Below are 24251 nucleotides of genomic sequence, written 5' to 3'. Positions count from 1 at the left end.
AAGCAAGAAATTCCCAGCTCTGGAGGTAGAAGATGAGTACAGATTCATTTCGCCTCTGATCTCTGAATCTGTTGTGATTCTTTGGGATTAGAATATCAGGCAGGACATACAGTAAAGATGGGAATGGGACTGCCAAGGTTGCTCGCAATACAGCTAGGTTTACAACGAGTTTTCTCTGAGTAAGCAATCTCTTCTGACACAGTTTTCAACCTTCTCTCCTTTCTGCAGCTGTCTCTACTGTAAACATAAGAATTGGAATAAATAAATGTGTGGTTTTTAAAAGAATATTATGCTCTTTTCCTCTCTTTTACTTAAACATGCTTTCTTATGTTCTGCCTAACTTCAAGGCTAAGACCAAGTGTCAGCCACTGCTGGGGGGAGGGTGGTCCCTGATGCCATATCAGGTGTTTTCCTGCTTGCTGCTTCTTTTTCTGTACGTGACATCTATTCCCTGCTTTGGGCTTCTGACTGTGCATTAAAGTTCTGATTCCATGGCTACTGTGTATTTTCTGGAGATAACTTACCCAGGATAAGAGATCATCTGGAAAGAAGGAGTAGCATAGACCTACAAGAGCAGTAAAATATCTACGGGCAATGAAGAGAAAGCCAAGGAGAAATTAAAACTACTTCTATCAATACTGAGAGATCAAAGTCTTAAAGAGTTCAAAAATGTAGAATAATTTTGCTAGTGACTAGAGGGAGGGATATGTGGAAAGACAAAAAGAACAATGAACACTGGCAGAGGAGAGTTCCTGGTGTCTCTGTAGGAAGGAAAGATGTTTTACTAAGTATTATGTGGAAAGCAATGTAATGCTGTAGTAAACAGGCTATATATTACACTGTCTTGTAAAAAGAGTGATCAGACTCTCTGTGTTTTCTCAGTTTACTGTCATTCCTCCATAGCAAGGATGTGTAAGCAAGTTTAGCCTTCCAGCAATTACAGGATTTGAAATCCCTGTGGAGTTCCTCAGTGAGTTGCCCATTTACTGGTAGCAGTCAGAGTGACAGAGGCTCCCTTCTTCTCTAGATATTTCTGTACCATGGCACTGCCTGGGTGACCAGGGCAGGCGCACAAAGCTGAACTTACTTTATGGTGGGGCAGTTCTTTTAAACTGATATTTTTGAAGATAAATTAATGGTCAGAATGTTTTCTTTCGGAACATTTTTATTTATAGAGTTTCTTTGAGGGGCAGTCAGCTTCTTGGGATGTCGCTAAGAAGGATCAAAACAGAACAAAGAACCGCTATGGAAACATTATAGCATGTGAGTATCGGTGTCCTCGGTTTGAGCGATTGCTCTGCTCGTGTGTTACTCTTCCTTTGCCGTGCTCTCTCTTCCTTTGCAAGTCTCCGGTGGCACAGCTGCTTAATACCTGCAGCAGAGAAGCAGAACAGTGCCTTTTTCAGCTTTTTTTTTTTTTTTTTTTTTTTTTTTTTTGCTGTTGTTGTTGTTCTTCACAGTTCAACTTTCTTCCTTTCATAACTCAGGCTGAAATTCGCGTTTGCATCTCTGTTGTGCAAGCTGTGGTAAGCATATATCAGCAACACGCTGGCACTCATTTGGATGTTGATTCTGTTTGTTTGCAATTTGTATTGTTTTACCCATGCAGTTGAACACACAGGAATCACTGTGCCGGAGAAGTCCCTGAATGGGTAGAGTTACCTCTTCATCAAATCCCAAGTTCATTGCTAACTCCTTTGTCTTGATTTCATTAATGTCTCAATATGAACTTGAGCAGGCTTGGGTTGGAAGTGAGGAAACAGTAATCAGCATTTTTGGTTTTCTAGATTACCAACAGTGGAGCTGATGTTGAAAGGAACTTTGAGCAAGTAACCTGATTTCTTTGTGTCTTTTTAACCACTTGTGACAGTGCCAATACTTTTCAGCTGCACTTAATGAAATGTAGTGAAGGTTTTTTGTAGTAATTGCAGACCTCAGACAAAATGGTTCTTTGTATTTCTGTGTAAACAGTTTGGATTTAAGGATTGTAAATTGTGAGGTGCTTGTGCCAGCTGATTTTGGTTCTCTAGATGACTTGTCGTTAATATCTTTCTTAAAAATCACTCTTCAAAAAGGCTCCGTAACCACTTGGTTTTTACAGATGACCACTCCAGGGTGATTTTGCAACCTGTTGAAGATGATCCATCTTCAGATTACATTAATGCCAACTACATAGATGTGAGTGGAATGCAAAGATTTCTCCCTCTCAATTTGCTAGCTTCTCTCTGTGAAATTATTGCATGTTATGCTACAAAATTATTGAAAGCTTTCTTTTATTAAGAACAAATGTACACTTTCCTTGTTCTACGTCCTAGTACTCACTGACATTGTTGTGCTTTCTTTCACATCTGACTTTGGTTTGGGCTGTAGATTTGGCTGTACAGGGATGTAAGTACCACTATATGTGAATAACAGCATCCTATTGTAAATATTTAATATAGATATTGTTATTAATTACTTTCTTCTTCTATTTTTATCAGTTGATAACTATGCATGCTTCATCTAATTTATCTCATCTGTTCCTTTAAAAAGTTTATTTTCTGTGTGAATATTTTTTGTACCTGTTTTGAAAAGATAATTTAGCTTTTAGCTTAGCCCTGAATATTATTGGATGTTAGGTAATTCAGGTGAGCCTATCTGTTAAAGAGAATTTGCTGTTCCCATTTTTTAGTGGTCATTTTGGCCACTAGCTTTTCTTTTCCCCTTCCCATGTATATGTAAGAAGCTAGATAGTATGCTGTGCTGTAGTTGTTTGAAAATATACCTGTGGAGTAGTCATAATATGTGTTTAGTAAAAAAAAGGAGGGATAATTACATTTGTAGGTTGGGTTTGTTTTTTGTTTGTTTGTTTTCAACAATGTTTTAGACAAGCAATATCTAGCTGGCATTTGCTTTAAGGTGCTTAATTTAGGTATTACAAAGTATATACACAAACACTTATATATATATATATATATATTTTTTTTTTTAACACAGAAATTTACTCACTTCTGCAAAAAATCTCTAAAATTTGAAATTCCATACTTTAATCAGAATACAAATTAGTTTATAAACTTTAAAAACTGATTCAAATTTTACCAGGCAATTTGACTAACACAATATGACTTTTCTCTAATTAACACCTTAGGAATAAACAAGTTGTTGCATTCAAATTAATTCCAAAGCCATTTGAAAGGTAGTGGAATAGCTATGACAAGTGTTTTTGAAATACGTAGCTTTGATTGCTTTTCTTTATAATTGCACCTTAGTAGTTTTCCTGACCACTTTTAGTTGATGAGTTATTTAAGACCCTTTTGACTTTCCAGGATACAAAGATTTAGCTCCAGATATATATGTCTTTTTTATTTGGATGTTTTAGCATGGCAATCTCTGTGAAATGATAGGCCTGTGGTATTTTGCCTGGGGCCTTAAACAAAAAAACTCTCACAGATTTTTAATAATTCCCTGAGAATATTGATTTTCTTATTTAGGAGTGAATTGAATCTGATTAGAAGCAGGCAAGAAAGCTACAAGTTGAAATTGGCATTTTACAATTTTTAAGTGACACTTTAATCTTCTTTTTGAAAGCATTACTGAGTGTAAGACCATGTAGCATAGGTTCTACTTCCATAATTTTAAGCTGTGACTTGATATTAAGGACATCAGGAGAAATTATTTTGTCATTTGATGCAATTTTGGTCTCCTGTAAAGCCAAGAATAAGATATTCAAACATTTTTTTAGAAGCCCCAGAGGAAGGCGCTCTCACTCTAGACAGAATAATGAAGCAGTATGTGGAAAAGAATATAAACTCCTTGGGTACACTGAAATCCTTCACTTTAGTAGCATCTCGTGACTACCAGGAATCCAAGGGCTTGTACTCCCCTGTAATGCAATACTTCCAGCAAGTGGCCTAATAAAACTTAACCTGGAGAATAATTGGAGTTATGAACATTTCCACATTGTGAAACTCAGTATTGTTTTCTCACCAGCAACACTAAACTTTCCTTCCTCTTTGTAGTTAAATTGCTGGCACTGGTCAAAATATACTCTGAATTATTTCCTCAAGAGCAGTAGCTTTTTGTCTTGTAGCTTTTTTTGTGGACAATTAGTGCTGCTAGCATTGGCATAGATCCAGCTATCTGGAAAGGCTTAGCTGTGTAGGGTTATCTATTTACCTATATATATATATATATGTGTGTGTGTGTGTGTGTGTGTGTGTGTGTGTAAGACTGTATACATACTTGTGTGTATCATGCCCACTGTAATTGATGCACACTTTGTGCAGTCGAACAGATTTCACTGGAGTAGGACCTTGGTTCTGTGCACACACCAATGTGTTTGTCCTCATTAGTTAGGGCTGAGGCACATTCCTCTTTGGGCCTTACAGTGATTCTCTGTTTAGGAGAAGACAAAAGATGTGTATTTTTTCATGTTGGCTAAGCTAGGAACACAGATCACCTGTGAGATAATATGGTGGCAGAGAATTTTTATTAAATTTAAAATAAAAGCTCAAATATATACAGCTAGGGAAATGTCATCAATAGAGGACTAATTTTTAGGTCTAAGGGACCAATCTAGAGTACTCCTTCCTGGTACACTACAATGTCTGTTCAAGTCAGATGTTCTTATTTTCATTTTATCTGTTGTCATTCAAACCTTTTCAATATTAACTGGTTTTTTAGGTTTTGAGCTTCATGCTGCTCTTAAATATTGGTTTGTTCTGAAAATGTTGTCTAGTTATAAGGATTCTGTAGTATCCTTCTGCTTTTATTTTCCACTCTCTGTTACTAATATGGTACTCAAACCAACTTATATTGCTGTTCTAGGGATATCAGAGACCAAGTCACTACATTGCAACCCAAGGTAAGGATCTGCCAGCTTTAATCAAATCAAACAATTGCCCTCTGTAGAGTTCCACAGTGTTTTGGTAAAATAGGAGTAGATGAAAATAAAGTGTACCCAGTATTGTGAGTTGTCATCTTGTGTTATGGTAAATTAACATAGTATGTTCGGGTGGACTGTGAATAAATTCAAAAATTGCACTAATTCATCAGTGTTGTTATTGTTAATTAGCTATTGAGCAAATCTGTCAGTGATAAATTCAGCTGATAAAGTCAGAACCTACTACCATGATTTCCAATTATGAAGATGAATAGAGAAAAGAGACATGGACAGAGAAGAGAACAGTTTCAACCTGCCTTGAGGCATTTTTCTTTCCGTATTACAATGTTTTATTTTGCTGTCTACAACTTAGTTCAGAATGCAGTGAAGATAGTTATGATAAATTAAACTCTTTCAGAAAATCTGGGTAAAGTAAGGCCAGAGGACAAAGACTTTTTGTACAAAGGAGTGAGGCAAATCTTTATCATATAACACCCTACTAATAAAAAGAGGTGCTAGAGAAAAAAAATTTGGTTTGTATTTCTAATAAAACTCCTCACAATGGGAAAAACCAAATAGATTATTCTAAGATTGCACTGAAATTTCAGAGGCTATGATTTAAAGTAAAAATAATTAGATTTAGGTGTGCCATTATTTGATCTGTCAGCATAATCAGATAGCTGTCTGGAAATATCTTATTATTTGTCCCTCAGTTGATTGTTGATGCACACAGGAAAGTCAAAGTAAAGACTTATTTCAAAGCAGGATGCTTAGAGTTCTGACCACATTTGTTTTTTATTTTTATATAAGTGCTGCCTAAATAGGTCTCTACATGGCATTAAGTCTATATTTGTATTTTATTTCTGTTTTACTATGCAAATCATTGCACATAGTAGTGTGTAAAGGAGAGAAAAATTTATTGCTGCTTTTGTGTGCAGCCTTTGATCTAGCACATGAAAGAATGTGTCTGAGTCTTCAAATGTGGCACTTAAGGTTAGTGGTGTGCTTGGCAATGTTAGGTTTATAGCTGGACTTGATAATGTTAAAGGTCTTTTCCAGATAATTCTGTGATTCTATGTCTGTTATATACAGTAATATTTATAGTACTGCTGGATGGTGGTAAAGGAGCTGTTTTGGAGATTATTGTAACAGAGTAAATGCCTCTGTCACTCAACTGAACATGTCTCTGCAGCAGAGCAAGAGGCAAAACTTAAACATGTGCTTCTCATTTGCCTCACAGAAAAGTACTTAAGTTAGTTTAAATACACTTCAGGGGGAAGCGTCTGGCTCAGTGCCTACTTGTGCATCCATGCTTGCCAGGAAGCCAATAGTAAGTGCAGAGTATCTGTACCAGTACCCTCCTCCCTGATATTTCACTCTGACATGGGCATCTCCATGGTGAGCACCTGAAGAAACTTGTTCTCAACACATTATATTTAACAAATGTAAAACAAAACTGGAAGTGTAACTATATATGCAGTCACACATTGCTGTGTCCTTGTAGTTCTCAAGAAACTTCTGTCATTTTGCTGCATGAAACACCTGCCATTATTTTCTTTCAAGTGGGTAATTCAGTTAAATTGAGAATATCCAGCACTGGTCAGAGGTAACAATATAATCTGGAAACCGGCACAATGGCATGATGATGTGGTTTCACAAAGTTTTCTTTGAGCAAATGTGCTCACATGTATCAGCTCTGAAGCACACTGGGTTTTTTTCTTAGCATTCATTTTGACCGTTATTTTTTTGCAGAATATTACCTGGATTTTTTTTTTACAGGTCCAGTTCATGAGACTGTTTATGATTTTTGGAGAATGATATGGCAGGAGCAGTCAGCTTGTGTTGTGATGGTCACAAATTTAGTGGAAGTTGGAAGAGTAAGTTTTTGGATTTGTTTTTCTTTTAATGCTGCAAGTGTAAAGAAAAAAAATGCTGGCAAGACGTACTGTGGGCAGAATGTGGAAGGGTCTTGTGAAGGTAGCCTTGCATCCTGAGAGGGCAAGGGGGAGGAGTCCAGGCAATGTTGCAGTTATGGTATTGTCTAAAAGCAACTTCTGAAAACTGATGCTGTGTTGCTTTCATGCACAGTGGAAAATTGTCTGAATCCAAAATTCATATTTCAGCATAATAGATTGTATAGTGTTACTCAAATAAGAAGAGTAGTAGAGGAAATGTGCTTCTATATCAGTGGCTAGAAATCAGCAAATTAATTACAGTTTAGCAGTAACACATACCTCAGGGAAGTCTATAAAGTATCTGGGATTACTTGCAATAGTTTGATTATGCGTACAAAATGCATCACAATTTAGCATAAGTGGAAATATATTACACAGCTCAGCACTAAGGAAAATACAAATGATCGTTTAGAAGTGAATTTGGCACCTAAATGCAGTTGTGTAAAGCAGTGGAAACTCCTTGTAGCTAGTGCTTAACTTGACATAACAGCCACTAGCCATGACAAGCCACATGAATGCACAGTCATTTTGGAAATAAATGTGGTGTAATGCAGTACATGCAATACTGTATCCTCAAGCTTTTCTTTTCCCTTGGTGTAAAATCATACCCATTTTTTATTTAGGTCAAGTGTTACAAGTACTGGCCTGACGACACTGAAGTTTATGGGGACTTCAAAGTGACTTGTGTAGAGATGGAGCCCCTCGCGGAATATGTTGTCAGGACCTTCACTCTGGGAAGGGTGAGCACATTTTGAAAGGGCTTAGCAAAATACTGTTTCCTGGTAGCAAGGAGGATGAAAGAGGCTGTGCTGATGTTTCTGTGGAATGCCAACGCCCTCTGGCTTGTTAGCTGGGCCGCAGTGTAGGCAGCCTTACCTTACCATGGGAGCTATGCATTGCATCAGCACTACCCAAGCATGCATCTCACTGTGGGACTTTGAATTTCCCCAGAAATGTCAACTGCTGCCATCTCCTCTCTTACAGTCACCTCTTCTCCACAGCCACACTTCTGAGCTAAACTCAAGTACCAGATTATGAGTCATGCCTGCTGTTCATCCCTTAGCCCTCTGTTCTGACCGGTGCTGAGTCAATCTCAATCAAAGGACAAATTCTGTGAATACTTTACGTGATACAGTTGTGGTCTTATGCTAAATCATACTTGCCTTTAAATGTAGCAGGCCCTTGCCCTAGTTAGCAAAACTTCTGAAAATCAATGTGAAATGCATCAAAGTCTACTAAAGAAATCTTCAGCATACTAGCATACCTAATGTCTAAAGTAAAAATTACAAACTTCAAAATTACAATAACCCAATGACATCTCTAAGCTTCCTATGGGTTGTTGCTTTAAATAATTGATGAAATTATGAAAACTGCATGTAGATTCTATCAATATGTGTGATCATTATATGAGCCAGATAATATCTAGTCTGTGAAATACTTCGAATTTCATAACCTTTATTTTGCCTTTTACAGAGGGGCTACAATGAAATCCGTGAAGTTAAACAGTTTCATTTCACTGGCTGGCCAGATCATGGAGTTCCTTACAATGCCACAGGACTGCTTTCCTTTATACGGAGAGTCAAATTATCTAACCCTCCTAGTGCAGGGCCTATTGTTGTCCATTGCAGGTGTGTACCAAAGGCATATATTTGTATTTTTCACAACTATTTTTATGGTCATTTACAGCAGTCTCTTCTGAAGCATCCATCATTTTGAAGCACTCTGTTTTCGTTCTTCCCTTTTTGAATTGCCTAATTCACACTGCAGTAGGATTTGGCTGTCTACAGCAATGTTTGAAAATAATTAGATTCTAGTGCACTTTTCTTTTATAGAATAGTCTGAGATTTTCTTTTTCCCACAACAGCTGCAATCATGATACTAAACCATGATACTCCAGGCTATCATTTTAGGTAGCCTTCAACAATTTTGTGACAGCGTTTGAGAATGAGTGTAGATGCATCTGCTTTGATAGCTTGATGTTGCATATAATGTCTGAACAGATTATTAATTTAAAGCAAAGTAAGCAAGTAGATGAAGAAAGATGGAATGAGGTTAGTGGCAACAAATACAGAATGTTTCTCCTGTGCAGATTTTGCAAGGTTATGTTGTTGGGACACTATCCTTTGATAAATAGAATTTTGTTTCTACACATGTGTGATTTATCTAAGTATTTTAGTCAAATGTTTAATTACATTTTGTAGATGAAGTTACTCAGCTTTACAGATTTTAATAATTCACTGTGGAAAAACTGTCCCTAGCTTTATGTAAAGCCAAAATAAATCATAAGTGAATCTTCTGGATATTGTTAAATGTGCTATCTGAACTAGCTTGGAACTTGGCTCGTAAAACATACATTTGAGTTTCTTATTGTAATAGATCACTTAAAAATCATTCTTAGTCTTATTAAAGAAAAACAAGATCTATAATATTCTGAAGTGCATAAGTTTAATCAGTCTTCAGATATCAATTAAACAAACTTATTTTTTTAATTTAAGTATTGATCTGGGTGATAAAAGGAATAAGGAATACACTTTTTTTTGCTGTTACTTAGTGGATCAAATGTGATGGAAAAATGTTTTGAAATCATCAAAAGATTTAAAGGACGTTATGAAGAGAAGGAGAGAAGATAAAAATTTGATAGTGGCTGTGATAAAATACAGAATGATTTTATAAGAATGCTCTCAATAACGGTTATAAAGTTTGTAGATGTTTTTCTGGGGCTATTCCTAACAGTATTTACTGATTCTTTTCAGTGCTGGTGCTGGACGGACAGGCTGTTATATCGTGATCGATATCATGTTGGATATGGCAGAAAGAGAAGGTGTTGTGGATATCTACAACTGTGTCAAAGCTTTGCGGTCCCGGCGTATCAACATGGTACAAACTGAGGTACAGCAGTTTGCCTTTGAAGCACCTGATGCTTTTTGAAACGTTCAGGTGAATTTCACTGTGACTCTGCAAAGGGAGCAGGTGGTGGCCCTGTTGAGGAGGTGCTTCCACTGGGGACCATTGCTGAGTGCAAAAGCACTCAGAACCAGGGTGGTGCAACAAATCTGCTGGCTCTCGTAGTCTTCACAGGAACAAGTGCCCTCCTAACTAGGTAGCAAAAGGAAAGAAAGGAGGATTTTTTCAGGGAAGACCTTACATTAGGCATCACTGGGATGTCTCTCCCCAGCTCTGGTATTAGCAATCCCAGGATCCCAAAGGTGGAATTTCAGCAGGCTGACACTTGTTTTAGACAATCTTCAGTCACTTTATCTATAAATTTCCTGGTGAACTTTATGTCCATTTACACGCTCTTTTCAATTCTGTTTTTGTTTGCTTTATTAACCTTGCTGCAAATCTTTTCCATATTTTTACTCTTAAGTCTTTCAACACACCTTCAGCAGCTTCACAATAAAACCATTGCCTTAGGAATGAAGTTCTAACAGCTCCCACTCTGCCACCAGAGTACCCCTGAGCTTCCAAAGAAACACAGGTGATTGGTTTATATTGGCAGATTACCTGAAGTGGTTCACCATTTCTCTCTCCTGTCCTCCATAAGGACATGTGCTTGAGATGTTATTTCACCTGTGACCTCGTGGGAATCTCTACAATTGGCAGCCAAACATATCAGTGTAATTTGGTGCAGTTTTTATTCCATGCTGCAACTTATGCCAGTTGAACAATAGGTGGTCCTGGTCAACTACTCCTGCTACAGGCCCATTAACCTTTGGGAAGTGCATGGGGTGGAGTGTTTAATTGTGACTGCTTTAACCCTCCCAGTCTAATCTGCACTTGCATGTGAATTAACTCATCTACTATTATTCCTTTCTCTCCCTTTTGCCTCTTACCTCTCACCTTCACTCAGAGGTTCGTACTTGCTTAGCAAAACAAAGCCCTCATTGCATCAAGTTCTTGTGATGGTCATACAGTCAACAGTGATGCCAATAGCTCCATAGCTGTATGGGTAAGGCTGTAGAGCCAGAAGATGACTGTGGTCCCTGGATGTGCTGCTTTTACAGGCACATGTTAAATTTTGTGTTCTTAAGAACCTTGTTGGTATTCACAGTAGCTATATGAGGCTGGCACAGTTCTAGAAAAGGTTTACATCTATTACTCTCAGGGTGAGTAAATATAATGGGCATTTTGTATAAAAATTGACAGAAGGTCTAACTGAAATAGTAATGCAGTTATCCAGGACTCAGGCTCTCTCAAGGCGAGTTAGTAAAAATGGGAAGAATTTGTGCTTCTGTTGGAACACGCTGGAATTTATTACTGGCCTAGAGCCAGGTATGAGGCAACTGATGCACTAGCTTGCACAAGCATAAGGAGAATGCAGCATGCCAAATACTTGCTAATCACACTAGTAATGCTTGAAACAATTTGCACTTTCTCCTAATGTCAGAAGATAGAAAGCTATTAAAAAAATTGATAAAGCAAACAAACCTTTGGTATATGCACAGAAACCCACAAGCAGTAGAAGAAAACTGAAAATCTCAAATAAATTACTATCCCTGTTCTGTTAAGTTTTACTGAATTTAAATTGGTCCTGAGGAAAACATCCTTGTTCACTGCACCCCAATAAGAACAAGACTGTTTGTTAAATACAGTCTAATACATTAAATAATTAAAACATTATTTAATGTATTGATGGACAGTATTTTGAATGGGTTTAAGAGTGCGCAGTAGGCCTGTTTATCCTAAAAGAAGGAAAGATCTGTTGGTTTTAAATGGCTACAATTTTTGTTTCTTTTCCTAATTTGACAGGAGCAGTACATCTTTATTCACGATGCCATTCTAGAAGCTTGCCTGTGTGGAGAAACTGCCATTCCTGTCTGTGAATTCAAAGCTGCTTATTTTGATATGATTAGAATAGACTCTCAGACAAACTCTTCGCATCTCAAAGATGAGTTTCAGGTATTCACAGTTCCTACTAACTCTTGATGTGACAACAATTTTTTTGCCTCTAGACACATTTAATTTATTTTAAGGAGAAGGTTTTTCATATGACTTCTATATCAATTAGTCCCTAACTTTTTGTCTACAAAATAAAGCACCCATGTTTATGTGCTTTGCAAAATTGTTTTAAATACAGAATATCCTCCTTTTAATAAAATTGCAGTAAATATCTGTCTGAAATAAAGACCAGTGAGTAAGAGCCAGAGAGAGTTTTGGCTTGCATTTGCACGTTGAAGGCGTAGCTTTTTAGAGCTCCAAAGGATCCTCTTTGTTTTATTCCTTTCAGAAGGGATGGTGTCATGCAGAATGTGTTCAGTGGTACATGGAGTGCCTTTAATACCTGCAGCTTAACGCACCTTGCAAAGCCCCAGAATGTCCTACAACAGATAGGAGCTTGCATTTATTGTCTTCTTGCTAATGCCTCATGTTTTCTCATATTGCAGTATTTTACAGTAAAACTCGGGGCTCCCGAGTCCCATGTCTGTTAGCTCAGTATGCTAAAACAAGCGCCCTCTTTCCCTTAGACCCTGAATTCTGTGACCCCTCGCCTGCAGGCGGAGGATTGCAGCATCGCCTGCTTGCCAAGGAACCATGACAAGAACCGCTTCATGGATATGCTGCCACCTGACAGATGTCTGCCTTTCTTAATTACTATTGATGGGGAGAGCAGCAACTACATCAATGCTGCTCTTATGGACGTAAGAGACTACCTTCTTTGTCTGCATAGTGTGCCATGGAAAGCTCTGCAATGTGAGAGAGAGCATTTGTTGGTTTAAGAAAGGGTAATTCTGTTAATGCAGTGCCCAGTAAAACAGTCCTAATGAAGAAGGGGTGGGGGGAAGGTAAAAAGTCCCACCAGCTTGTGGTTTTGTTCAGAAGGTTATTTATCTTTAGTCTTTGGCATGTTTGTGGGACCCACTGGAAATCTCACCTTTTTAACAGCTTTATATAAAGCTCTAGTGTCCAGACCTCCAAATCTCAAATCTCAGCAGGATCTCAAAAATCTGCTGTTTGTTAGGAAGTAAATGTTATCTATCTGAACATGCGGTTACTATCACTGTTTCATAAAAAAGTCTTTCTATACTGAGGCAGGAGCAACAGAGGAAGAAAATGTTGTTTTCTTGGCATGATTGGGTATAGAGTATAGAAGTGGGGAGTTTGTTATTTATATTTTGAATTTCAGCTCTTTAAAGTTGAAGTCTGAGTAACAGAAATGCAGTCAGGGGAAAAGGTGAATTAATGGGAAAAATTGAGTTGAACCTGCCTATATGTGTCTGATCAATAAAGCAGTTCATGTGCTGCCAGATACCTGCCTGTGCCTCCCATTAGCATTTCCAAAGCTAGGCCCCTAAAGCCACTTTTACAGTAAATACTTAAATAAGTGGCCTGATTTCCAGGAGCATCTCCCCTTCTTCAAAAATAAAATGCTGTCAGAAACTGCCATGTCAAGGAGAGATGCTGAAATAAAATGGCAAATAGCAGCAGAAATCATCAACACTGATTGGTATGGTCATCCTTGAGCTCTGCCTGAGCTAGTTAAGAAAACAAACTGATAGCAAAATGCAGCTCCTAATCTCACAACAAACTTATTGTGTCAAAAAAAAAAAAAAATAGAGGAGTAGTGTGTGTAAGACCAATATATTAGGGTGTCACTGGGGGCTGAACAGATGAATTAGAGCAGTGAACAGAATTCTGGTAGCAAAAATTGTTTAGAATTGCAGTTAAAATGGCATTAAGCACTTGGATAAATTTGATGTGCTATGAACAAACCAACAGAGCTGCATTGAGGAGTGTGGTTTGGGGTGAAAGAAAGGCAACACAGGCTGTGGGAGGCAGGAGGACTCTTGTGTGCAACAGCATGTGGCAGGTAGAACATGAATCAAGCAACATATTAATGGATCGGCAATCAGAGGCAAGTTAGAAAAGGTAGAAATGGTAGTAATAAAAGGAAAAATAGCAGAAATAAAAGGAAATATATTACAGTGAAGGCATATAACAAGGTTATAAGTAAAAGGTTAAAATTTTAGGTAACACAAGTTTGTTTTGGTTTTTTTTTTTGCCTTTTCTCTTCTGGCCATTTCTTTTAAGACTGATTTATTCAGAGAAAATTAACTACTCCTCCACAAGAAAAAGAGACTTTCAGTAACAAAACAGAAATAGGAACCTACCCCTTATCTTTCTCTTGAGAAACACAATAAATTATGGGGAAGAGGGGTAGGAAAACATCATCTAGGACTTGTTTTATTTCTTAAAAGTACAGGGAAAGAATCAAAATTGGTTGTCCCTGGACAGTTCTAGGAAGTAAGACATAAGCTGCTACTACCCCAACATCCTTCCATTGTCACCAAAAGGTGACAAAAATCCATATTAAAAAGATCAGCAACTTCCTTAATCTCTTGTCAAGCAAGTACTGATGCTAAAGACATTAACAACAAGTTATTGGAAGGTATGTTGATATATTGCACATAGCAATCCCTTAGATCAACCTTCAAATAAGCAAGCTTCCATAGCAAAAGTGGTTTATCTGCCCTATCAGGTCTTTCTCCTGGGTTAATTTACTTTTCCATGGATGGTTACAAATTGCCTGCAAAAGACTTCCAATCTCTCCTCTTCTGCTTGCTGCTCATAATACATCTGCAGCAGGAAAGTAGCCCCTCCACTGTTAGTTGCATATCAGTTACTGTGCAAGGCTGGAAGTCCCTATTTGCAGTTGTGTATAACACAGCATACAGAAAATGGAACCTGCGATCATGGCAGGAAATAGGATTTTGCTGTTGAACTTATGCTTTCTGCTGGAAATGGGTCCTGGTGATCCTGAAAGTCAGTTCTGTGGGTGTCCCTGTAGCTGTGCACTGTGAAAGGGAGTTTGAGATTAAGCTTAGTCCTCAGTTCAGTTGCAGAGTTCACATAAAACCTACCGTGGAGAGGGTGATCTTCTGAGACCTCTGCACCCCTCTCTGCATCATGGGGTGAAAGTTCCCTGCTTGGCTCCTGGACACAGTGTGCCTAAAGCAGAGTTCCTGAGCCTTAGCTCAACAGAGCCACAAAGAACATCTTCAGTGCCCAGAGCATATCTGAGTGTAAAAGCAGGGCTTGTTCTGTAACCAAGAAGAAGGCAGACCTGAGCACTCTTTGTTCTTATTGGATATGATAATGTGTTTTTAACTTTTACATCCTCAGTGATACGTGAAGTAACTGATGTCACACCTTTGTTCTAGTTTTATGTTTTGTTCTGTTTCAGTAGAATTTAAGTACTTCCCATACCAGTATACCAGTACTAATAAAATTGTTTGCCTTTACAGAGCTACAGGCAGCCAGCAGCTTTTATCGTCACACAACATCCTTTACCAAACACTGTGAAAGATTTCTGGAGATTAGTGTACGACTATGGCTGTACTTCTCTTGTAATGTTAAATGAAGTCGACTTAGCACAGGTTAGTTTGGAGCTTGAATTTTTCATGTACTGTCACATCCTTTAATCACTCTGGATTTACTAGATGATGAAAATGTAGAGCAGTGCACTGACTTTACAATTATTCTCTGCTTTACAGTGACTAATCAACACTAGTTGCTCAGTAAAGGTTAAGTGAGATGTCTGCAGTGGAGTAAGGCAATGTCAGGTTGTAATTTGCCATTTAATTATGCCTGTTTTGCTCTGGCACAGGGTTGCCCACAATACTGGCCCGAGGAAGGGATACTGCGGTACGGCCCCATCCAAGTGGAATGCATGTCATGTTCAATGGACTGTGACGTCATAAACAGAATTTTCAGGATATGCAATCTAACAAGAGTAAGGATTATTCTAGCAATATGTGACAGAAAAATATGTTGTTTTTCATGCTCTCTAGGCTCTTGTGCTTTTTAATTTTGAATAATAGTAAAGTATTAATGTTCATAAGACATTACCCAGAAAAGAGTCTGTATCTAATAAAGTATCTAATACTGATTTCTAGTACTTTTCTACAGCTGCAGTACTTTTCTACAATAAGCAGAGAGAGCTTTCAGGTGATTAGATGTTGTTCAGAGGCATTGTGCCTGATGTGTGAGAAGTATTCTATATTGTCTTGGTTTGGTGTGCAGTAAAAGAAATATCCCCGTAATGAACGTGTATTTAGTTCATAGCTTTGGTAAGATGTTTTCTGTGGTGAATCACGAACAGAAACACTGAGGCAACCAGCACCTTCTCAGCCTAAGTTGTGAAAACCACAACAGGAAAGGCAGACTGTGGCGCCCTGCAAAGCAGGGTGTGAAAAAACCCTGAAAATTCCTCTGCCTCTAATGTGTTCTGCCACCACTGTGCCTCAACCTACAGTTACCATCTTTTTCTCAACTTCAGTAGCAGTGCCAGTCTTGCATTCTTGTCAGCTCTTCCATACCTTAGACCATCTTATCTTTTTACTGTCCCATAGTGATCCACACTCTTGCAGCATCTTCTTAAACCCTGCTTGCCACAGTGTTTCCTGTTTAGCTCACCTCTATGAATTGCTTATTTATGTTGCCTGCCAAAAAGAGTTACAGATGCTTGTGCCACCAGTCTATGTGCAATTAACCAGCAACCCCTATTTACTTACTACAACTGCTTTTTATCTTCCATCCAATACTGAACTTATCACAATTTCTAGAGTATCTTGAGCATTTGTTTAACTATCATTAATCTTGAAAGATACTATGGGGAAATTAATTACTGTGTACACAAAGATCTTTCATGTATTTTGTTTTATTTTTGTTTTCTTTTATTTTGGTCACATTTTAATTTTTCAGAGGGCAAAAACCAGCCTTCATGTGGCTAGTATTTTACTCTTTTTAGTTTTTTTGTCTTGCTTATATTCAGAATTACAAAAAACATTTTCAGCTCTTTTTGGAAACTACAGGAAAGTAAGGTGTGGGCACACTGGCAAATATTACGCCATAGCGCTTTTTTTCTTGTATTTTGAGATTTCCTCTCTTTTTTCCCCTTTTTTTCCTTATTTTTTCCATTTCTTCCTTTTTTATGATGCTCTGATTTTCTACTCTTCTACTTCTCTTTGTCTCCTATGTCCTTTTGCTCATAAGCCTTGCTTTTAAAAATCTCTCTCCTCTGTTGTTACTTTTCTAAAATCCACATTCGTACTTGTCATCTTCAGCTTCAAAAAACTAGATAGAGTATTTATTCTTCCTGTTATTGAGGCCTTTCTTGTGACAGTCAAATTCTATTCAAAGCTCTCTCTGTGTCACATCTAGCACGTGGAAGGCTCAGAGACTGGCAGCAAGGCTGTCATGATTATCATAGTCTGGCACAAAGGGAAGACTTCAAGGACAGTAGTCATGTTTGTGCACTAGTATTACTCATTGTTCATTTATAATGGGGTCAGTTCATGAATAGGAGCCAAATGTATCTCTATTTCTGCAAGTCTAAGAATTTAATAGTGATGTTTTTAATTGATAAGTGGTGCTAAGCAACCTTGGCACATAGAATCTACAGAATCTAGGGTATTTGTTGATTTAGAATTCAGTATAGGTTACATTTGTGATTGATAAACTGTGATGTGGTCTTCAATGTAGCTCCGTTTTTTACTTTTTCGCACATTTTCCTTGAACTCAAGTGGTCGAAATTACTGGTGGACCTACCATGCAATGTACACACGTTAGAATCTCCATAATATAAACATCTAGGTTTCACATTAGTTTTGTATTTTGGTTTCCTAAACAAAGATGTAAAGCTGCCATTTTGACCTAAAGCCCTTTGATTTCCCTCAGCCACAAGAGGGCTATCTGATGGTTCAGCAATTCCAGTATTTGGGATGGGCTTCTCACAGAGATGTACCAGCTTCCAAGAGATCCTTCTTGAAGTTAATTCTCCAGGTTGAAAAATGGCAAGAGGAATGTGAAGAAGGGGAGGGCCGAACCATCATCCATTGCCTGTGAGTAACTTGGAGAAAGTCAATTGCTGCTCTTCAAATAAACTCTTATAAATTAATTCTTGGCTTTAATTTAAGCAGTATTCTTATGGATACATTCTTTTGCACCTATGCCTGTTACTTTTTTAATAAAAAAATAAAGAAGTACCACTGCCTACCACTGTAGGTTGGCTTTTACTCAACTTTTAGATTTTTCTGTGTCAGGTCAAGGAATGAGTCTTTTGAGTGTGATACTACATTGATACCACGTGTACTGTCATCTGTACATAATAGCATGTTTTTCAGGTGCAAGACATATTCAGATCTGTTTCTTCTGCATGGTTTCAGCAAGGAAGTCTTTTATACTGAGTGCCAAATAGGGGGGTTTTGTGTCTCTTTTGCAGAGTGTGATATATTTTTTTCCCAAAAGGAAGGCCTACAGTATTTTGAGGGATTTAAACTGAAAACTATGGATATGAGAAATCTGAAAAAAGCTCTATTACAGTACACGATACTAAAACTATTGTTGGTAAATGGCTGCTGGCTGCTTATCTGATACTTTAATGGGAGCTGGACTGGGAGTTTTGAAAAGATGGCTTCTTCTCCCTAAGCAGAGTAATCAATCTTTCTCCTTACTCTGAAAAAAGAGCTTGGTTTAAATGTTCAGAATTAACTAGTGACCCATTTCTGCCTATACCACCTCAAAATTAATAAGAAGAAATACCTACCTTAATTTCTTTGAAATTAGATTAAAATAGTTCAGAAGTGTCCCCAAAGGTCAACAAGTTTTAAATCAGTGATGCCTTAGCATATCTGGTTGAATAATCCTCATATCATAAGTTAAGTGAGTGTCTTTCCAGAAGTAAGTGGAAAATGTACTTGGCATTGAACTTGTTTTTATTATTTCTAATGTCCTACTTGCCATAGAACTTGGGTTACGTTTTTTTCTTTTTATTTCTAATGCATATGTAATTTAGAGTTTTAGCATAGTTGGGTATCATGATGGGCTGTAAGGACAGAATTCAAAAGCAGTAATTGAGAGGAAGGTCCGAAAAAACAAATGTCTTAGACCAAACCCACTGGAGCTGCAAAGAGATTGCTAAAGTCTGGTCTGCCTCTGGGACTCAGGAATCACTTGTTCTTACAGAGTGAAAGAACAGAAATGTGTTTTGGATGCTGTCTTAGGCCACAGTGACAATTAATTCTCTCATTTCTTTGCGTACAGAAACGGCGGTGGCCGGAGCGGGATGTTCTGCGCCATTGGCATCGTGGTTGAGATGGTGAAAAGGCAGAATGTGGTGGATGTTTTCCACGCCGTGAAGACCTTGCGGAACAGTAAGCCCAACATGGTAGAAACTCCGGTAAGCACCACCCCTGCAGAGTTGCTGCAAACAGCCAGGGAGCCCGAGGCTGCCTCATTGCATGAGCTGTGTTTTCAGTCCTGTGCCCATAAAAACAGGACTTTGCAAAGCTACCATGGGGCAGAAGAAGAAAGGACAGCTATTGAGTGTAAATGCAAGTCAGCATCATGAGAGGACAGGCTTAGAATTTTACACTACCTTTCTTGTAGGGGTTGAATGTTTTCCACAGAAAGCATTCTGAGTTAACAGAATGCACTTTTAATCTCCCAAAATAACCCAGTCTGTTTGAAAGGAAGTTGCAGCAGGCTGCACTCACACAAGCTGTCTTGAAATTTTACAAAGCATGACATTTCTTCTTGGTAGGATTAAGCCGTGAAGTACAGATTCCTAGCTGGATCTGTGAATATTGTGCTCCTTAGTAAAAACAGCAGTTTTGGAAGTTGTACTGAATACTGACAGTCTTTGTTACTCAGATTTGTAGTAGTCAAAATGATACCTCAGAACTTCAAAATCAAACATTTGGATCTAGTATTTTGCAAATGAATATATAAAATAATTTAGGTTGGAAGAGACTCTTAAGATCATTGAATCCAACAGTTAATTCATGAAAAATATAAACAATAAGCTAATACAAACAACATGAGCCTGAATTAGCAAAACTGCAAGACTAAATATCTGCATGTACATTGCCAGAACTCAAAATTACCTTAAATCTTTTGGTTAATCTTTATGCACGCAGTATGGGTGCCTATCCATTAAAACATTTGCCTCTCCAGCAAAAACTGAACATGAAGGACTGGAAGGTCCTTAAAAAATTCTTCCGCATGGATGTTTTTCCTTTTTGTAGGTGAATGAACACAGGTTATATAGTGTTTGAGAGTTCCTGCCATTTGAATATCACACTGCCAGCTGCCAATGTCACTTTTCAGCCAGATGGCTGCCTACAGCATAAAAATCAGGGATGCCAATTGAAATTAAAAACATGTCTTAGTTAACGCATAGTGGAAATTGAATAGTGGGAATTGCTTCTGACCCTGTGAACTTGCATATTGTGCAAAATGGCTGTATCTGCCTCTTCCCATATTCCCCTTTTTTCCAGGTGTCAGTGTTTGCTTAATATTAAATAGTTTCTGTGGCATAATTCTCTTAATCATAGTGCATCACTTCCATCCCTTGCCACCACATAAATTAAGAAGATGGTTAATATGTTAACAAATAGAACATCCTGTAGCAGCAGTGACACTGGGCTAGGTATTGCTGCTTTTGCTGCAAATGCTTTGCATTCTCCCATGCCATAGACATCTAAGACACAACATATTGAATTGCTGCCTGGGTTTCAGTTCACTGCTGTCAAGAAAACAGGTCAGATCACATGGAAAATTATTTGTGTCTCTGTAAAGGGAGGCCGAGGTAGATTGTGTTTGTTTCTGATAAATGCTCTGCAAACTTATGTTGTAAAATAGTCCTGAATTCCACTGTAGCTTTACACTGAAGTTGCTATATTTTTTTAGTTATGTATTTGCACTCTATGGATTTTTATTCAGAACTCTTGAACAGCAGAAGCTGTTTTTAGTTAGAAAACAAACCAGGAAAGCCAATATATAGCAGTGTCATGTGCCCTACATTCAGCAACAGGATCAGATAACAACGAGCAGTGCAGTTAAGCCTTTAAGATATCCCCACAACTTCCTGTTAATGCATCACGCTGTCTTCCCATGCAAACAAAAATAAATCACAAGGGCAGATTTCATTTTTCAAGTCATAAGGACAATAGACATCAAATTAATTTCCTTGGTTTTATTTCTTCTTTCTTTTCCCCTCTCCTCTCTCTGTCTTCCTCCCTGTCTTCCAGTATCAGCTCTCAACAGCAGCATTGTTGAGGATAAATAATAACCAAATGAGGTTTTGTACTTCTTTTTTAAATGTTCATCTGATCTTTTGGATGCCACATCAACGGGACTGTACCAATGGGCTCTGGACACAGAGCTGCTTGGGGTCCTGCACCAGTTACTGCTTAATATCAGCTAACTCAAATAGAAGCGGTGTATCAGAGTCAAGGTGCTTTCACTGCAAGAATGCTCTGACTGAGAGGAGAGCTTTTCATGTTTGATAAACCAGTTTAGAAGCTGAAAAAATCAGAGAAGCACATCATTACTTTCCATGTTCAGGGTCCTTTTCCCCTTTATTGGTTAGGGTGAGTGTTTAAATCAGAGCTGTTAATATACTTGTGTAATAGGGGGAAAAATAGAAAATCCAAGCCTATCTGGTTTACTAGTTAACAAATAATGTTCTTGGTTATAGATATTGCTGCTAAGACTTTAGATTTTAATGTAACTTCTGTTTCTATTCCCCCTTAAAGGAGCAATATCGTTTCTGCTACGATGTTGCACTGGAGTACCTGGAATCCTCTTAGTCGGAAAGGATGTGACGAAGTTCACCAAATATATGAATCTCAATAAGCTGTTTCGACAACAGTTCTTGATCCTGTGAAGAAAGATTTTAGGGGAAGAGGGGGGTGGGAGGGATTTTAAATTTTAAATGCAAAGTATTTTTCTTATGAAGTTGTGTATCTTAATAAAAAAACTCAATCTGTTTCTATGCTTGTACACAGTATCAACATTTAGTGCCACATAAATACTATTTAATGAAAACCAGAAGAGATTTGCGCAGATTAGGACCTTCTTGTGTGTGTATAGGCAGCCGTCTCTCAGATACAGTAGAGCGACCATCTGTTGCATGTATCAATATTTCCTATATGGTATTAATTTTTTTTTCTTTTTGATACATTGTTAAAGTACAATAACAGTGCAGATTGATAGTAAGGTTCATTCTTTATACGTTTCAAGTGTTGCATATATATATTATATATAGTAAAAGAAAAACTGGCTTATTTTGTTTTAATGTGCAATGATGGCTGGATCACATAAAGATCTTTATAAAGAAACTTAAACATAAGCCAAAGACTCAAGTGTAAATATGTCTATATGGAGAAAGCACATGTATTTATTGTTTACTTGCATTCCTTTTTTGATGGCTGAAAAAAAGAAGAATCATTTTTCTTGAAGAAAGCTTTTTTTGCTGAAATCAAGTGTAAACAATTTTTGTAGTTTATTTTTTGTATGTTTTAGTGTAAGTAGAAGACATACTTTTTATGCATAGACCAAGAAACATTGGTATAGTGGTTTTGTTGTGTACATGTTTGTGGTTCAAATTCATGTAAACAACTTGATTATAGAAGGTCTTTAAGTACAGGACCAAAATATAAACATTTTCCTGAAAATGTATAGTTTTTCACAGTTGCATTAGTTAAGTACTGATAAAGAAAAATATGTAAGGAAGTGCACACTTAAAAATGGCCTTGCCTATGACTTGCACAATATTGGAAGAAATTTTTAAGATCCATTAAAAATTGTACAGGAACCAATTGTTTTAAAATTATTGAAGCACAGATCAACAGGAGAACTGTGACACAAATAGATGGGTCTGCATATGCCCTTCAGGGTAAAAAAGTATTTGTTTAGGAAATTGTAAAATTAAGCAATGTTTAATTTGATGTTTACGAACATGTAAGCTTTGCTTCCAAGAAAGCAAAATTTGAATAAACCAATGCCAGATTCTGATTATAGTTGTGGTGTACAAAATATTGCTTTGCTTTTACTTAGCTTGCATCCATTTCTTCACAAAGTTTCCTCCATGTTACCAGCTAAGATCATTTCAGTCTATTCTTGGTCATTTTTAGAACAGACAGTAAAATGCTATGGTGCTTTTACATATTCTGTAAAGTAAGAGTGAACTACATTTTTATTTAAAGTTTTTTTTTTTTTCTACTTTGATACCCTCTCAGTTACTGTCCTCTTTAAGCCGTCATTCTTGTCTGGAAGACCAATATATCTGGATAAGGAAAATCTCAAAAGGAAATTGTATTATTTTTCACCCTGGTGCTTCAGGGAGTATGTCATAAGACTCCATGTCATCTGTATGTCCTAAATTTTTTCCTTCAGATACATGGAATTATCCATTCAACACTATAAACATTAGAGAAATGTTCAGAGAAACACTACATCTCAGATTTTTTTAGTGTCTCTATCAATTCCACATAGCTCCATTTCTTTCAAATCTAAACCACTTTTTTTGATTTGGTTTGGTTTCTTTTTTTGGGGGGGGTTGTTTTTTTGTTTGTTTGTTTTTTGGTTTTTTGGGGTTTTTTGGGTTTTTTTTTGTGTCACCCACTGTTAATTCCTAGTTATTAACAGCAAGGTAAATAAATAAGATTTGAAACATTTACTGGGTCTGGCTTCTTAATACTCAAATTACCCTATTTTTTCATCTGCCATACTGGAAAGTGGAGTATAAGTTACATACTTTGCAACATTCTTAGCTTTCCCTGTGAGGAAATGGCATTCAACTAACTTTGGCAGACGAAGTGCTGGGTCTGTTACCTAGACCTGACTGTCTAGTCACCACATTTTGTGGAAACGACATGCCTGATGCATCCTGCCCGTTAGACATCTGTCTGGCCCTAAATTATTTTGACTGTGGAAAAATCTTCCTCTGTTGTCTGAGAGGATATTGAGAAGACTAGTCTAGAAGTCTAGATTAATTTTGTGACAGGAGAGATGAGTAGCTCTTAGGGCTGTGGAAGGCAAAAGTCACATTCTGTACTGCCCAGTATGATATTTATGTTTTGGGTGGAATTTTTCTCATGGAGCTGCTGTGTTTGGGACACTGGGTTCCATCCCCATCAGAATTTCATGATCCTGGTTAAGACCTTTGAGTCCAGTTTCCCCTGGACATTAAGCATGACTGCTGCAAGTGCCAGTATTAATCCTGACATTGCAGCATACTAAGCCTGCAAAAGAGTCTTCCTTGGGAGCATCCCCCTTGGCTAGAAGAGATTATAGCTGCCACTGGTCATTCTCCAGGGGGGAACTCTGCTAGTTTTCAAGTAGTCTGAGAGTCTCGTAATTTCTGTAACTGTTGCTGACTGTGGTGATCTAAAGACCTTTTGCAATAGTTCATGATTGAAAAATTTCTGGGAAGTTCTTCTTGGCAAAGTCAGGGGAAAAGTATGAAAAGGGAATGTGGTATGTAAGAAGCAGATGACAAATAACATTCTCAAGTTAATGGTATCTTTTGAGGGTCTCTTAGGCAAAAGATAATATTAGAATGTGATTTTTAGTATAAAGTCAGAAGAGACACATTGTTTCATTGTGCAGCTGTTTCCCTTGTCTCACACAGTGTAATCAAATGCCAGCTT

General features: G+C 37.6%; 1 protein-coding gene across 1 annotated transcript in view; it reads left to right on the top strand.

Annotated features, from left to right (window-relative positions):
• The window catches only part of PTPRK (protein tyrosine phosphatase receptor type K), a 349451-nt gene extending 326832 nt beyond the window's left edge, over positions 1-22619 (top strand). The window contains exons 21-35 of the mRNA XM_068184424.1: positions 1176-1263; positions 2102-2178; positions 2371-2388; positions 4807-4843; positions 6641-6738; positions 7440-7556; positions 8290-8444; positions 9570-9705; positions 11566-11715; positions 12282-12455; positions 15060-15191; positions 15422-15547; positions 17494-17657; positions 18859-18994; positions 21354-22619. Of these exons, the coding sequence (XP_068040525.1) occupies positions 1176-1263; positions 2102-2178; positions 2371-2388; positions 4807-4843; positions 6641-6738; positions 7440-7556; positions 8290-8444; positions 9570-9705; positions 11566-11715; positions 12282-12455; positions 15060-15191; positions 15422-15547; positions 17494-17657; positions 18859-18994; positions 21354-21407 (1662 nt within the window). The 3' untranslated portion in view covers positions 21408-22619. The remainder of the gene's footprint in view (positions 1-1175; positions 1264-2101; positions 2179-2370; positions 2389-4806; positions 4844-6640; positions 6739-7439; positions 7557-8289; positions 8445-9569; positions 9706-11565; positions 11716-12281; positions 12456-15059; positions 15192-15421; positions 15548-17493; positions 17658-18858; positions 18995-21353) is intronic.
• Positions 22620-24251: the final 1632 nt, after the last annotated feature.

This window comes from Anomalospiza imberbis, chromosome 3 (genome assembly GCF_031753505.1).
Source record: "Anomalospiza imberbis isolate Cuckoo-Finch-1a 21T00152 chromosome 3, ASM3175350v1, whole genome shotgun sequence".
Classification (NCBI taxonomy): Eukaryota; Metazoa; Chordata; class Aves; order Passeriformes; family Viduidae; genus Anomalospiza; species Anomalospiza imberbis.
The sequence above is the reverse complement of the archived record's forward strand: the minus strand, read 5'-3'. Positions and strand labels throughout refer to the sequence as shown.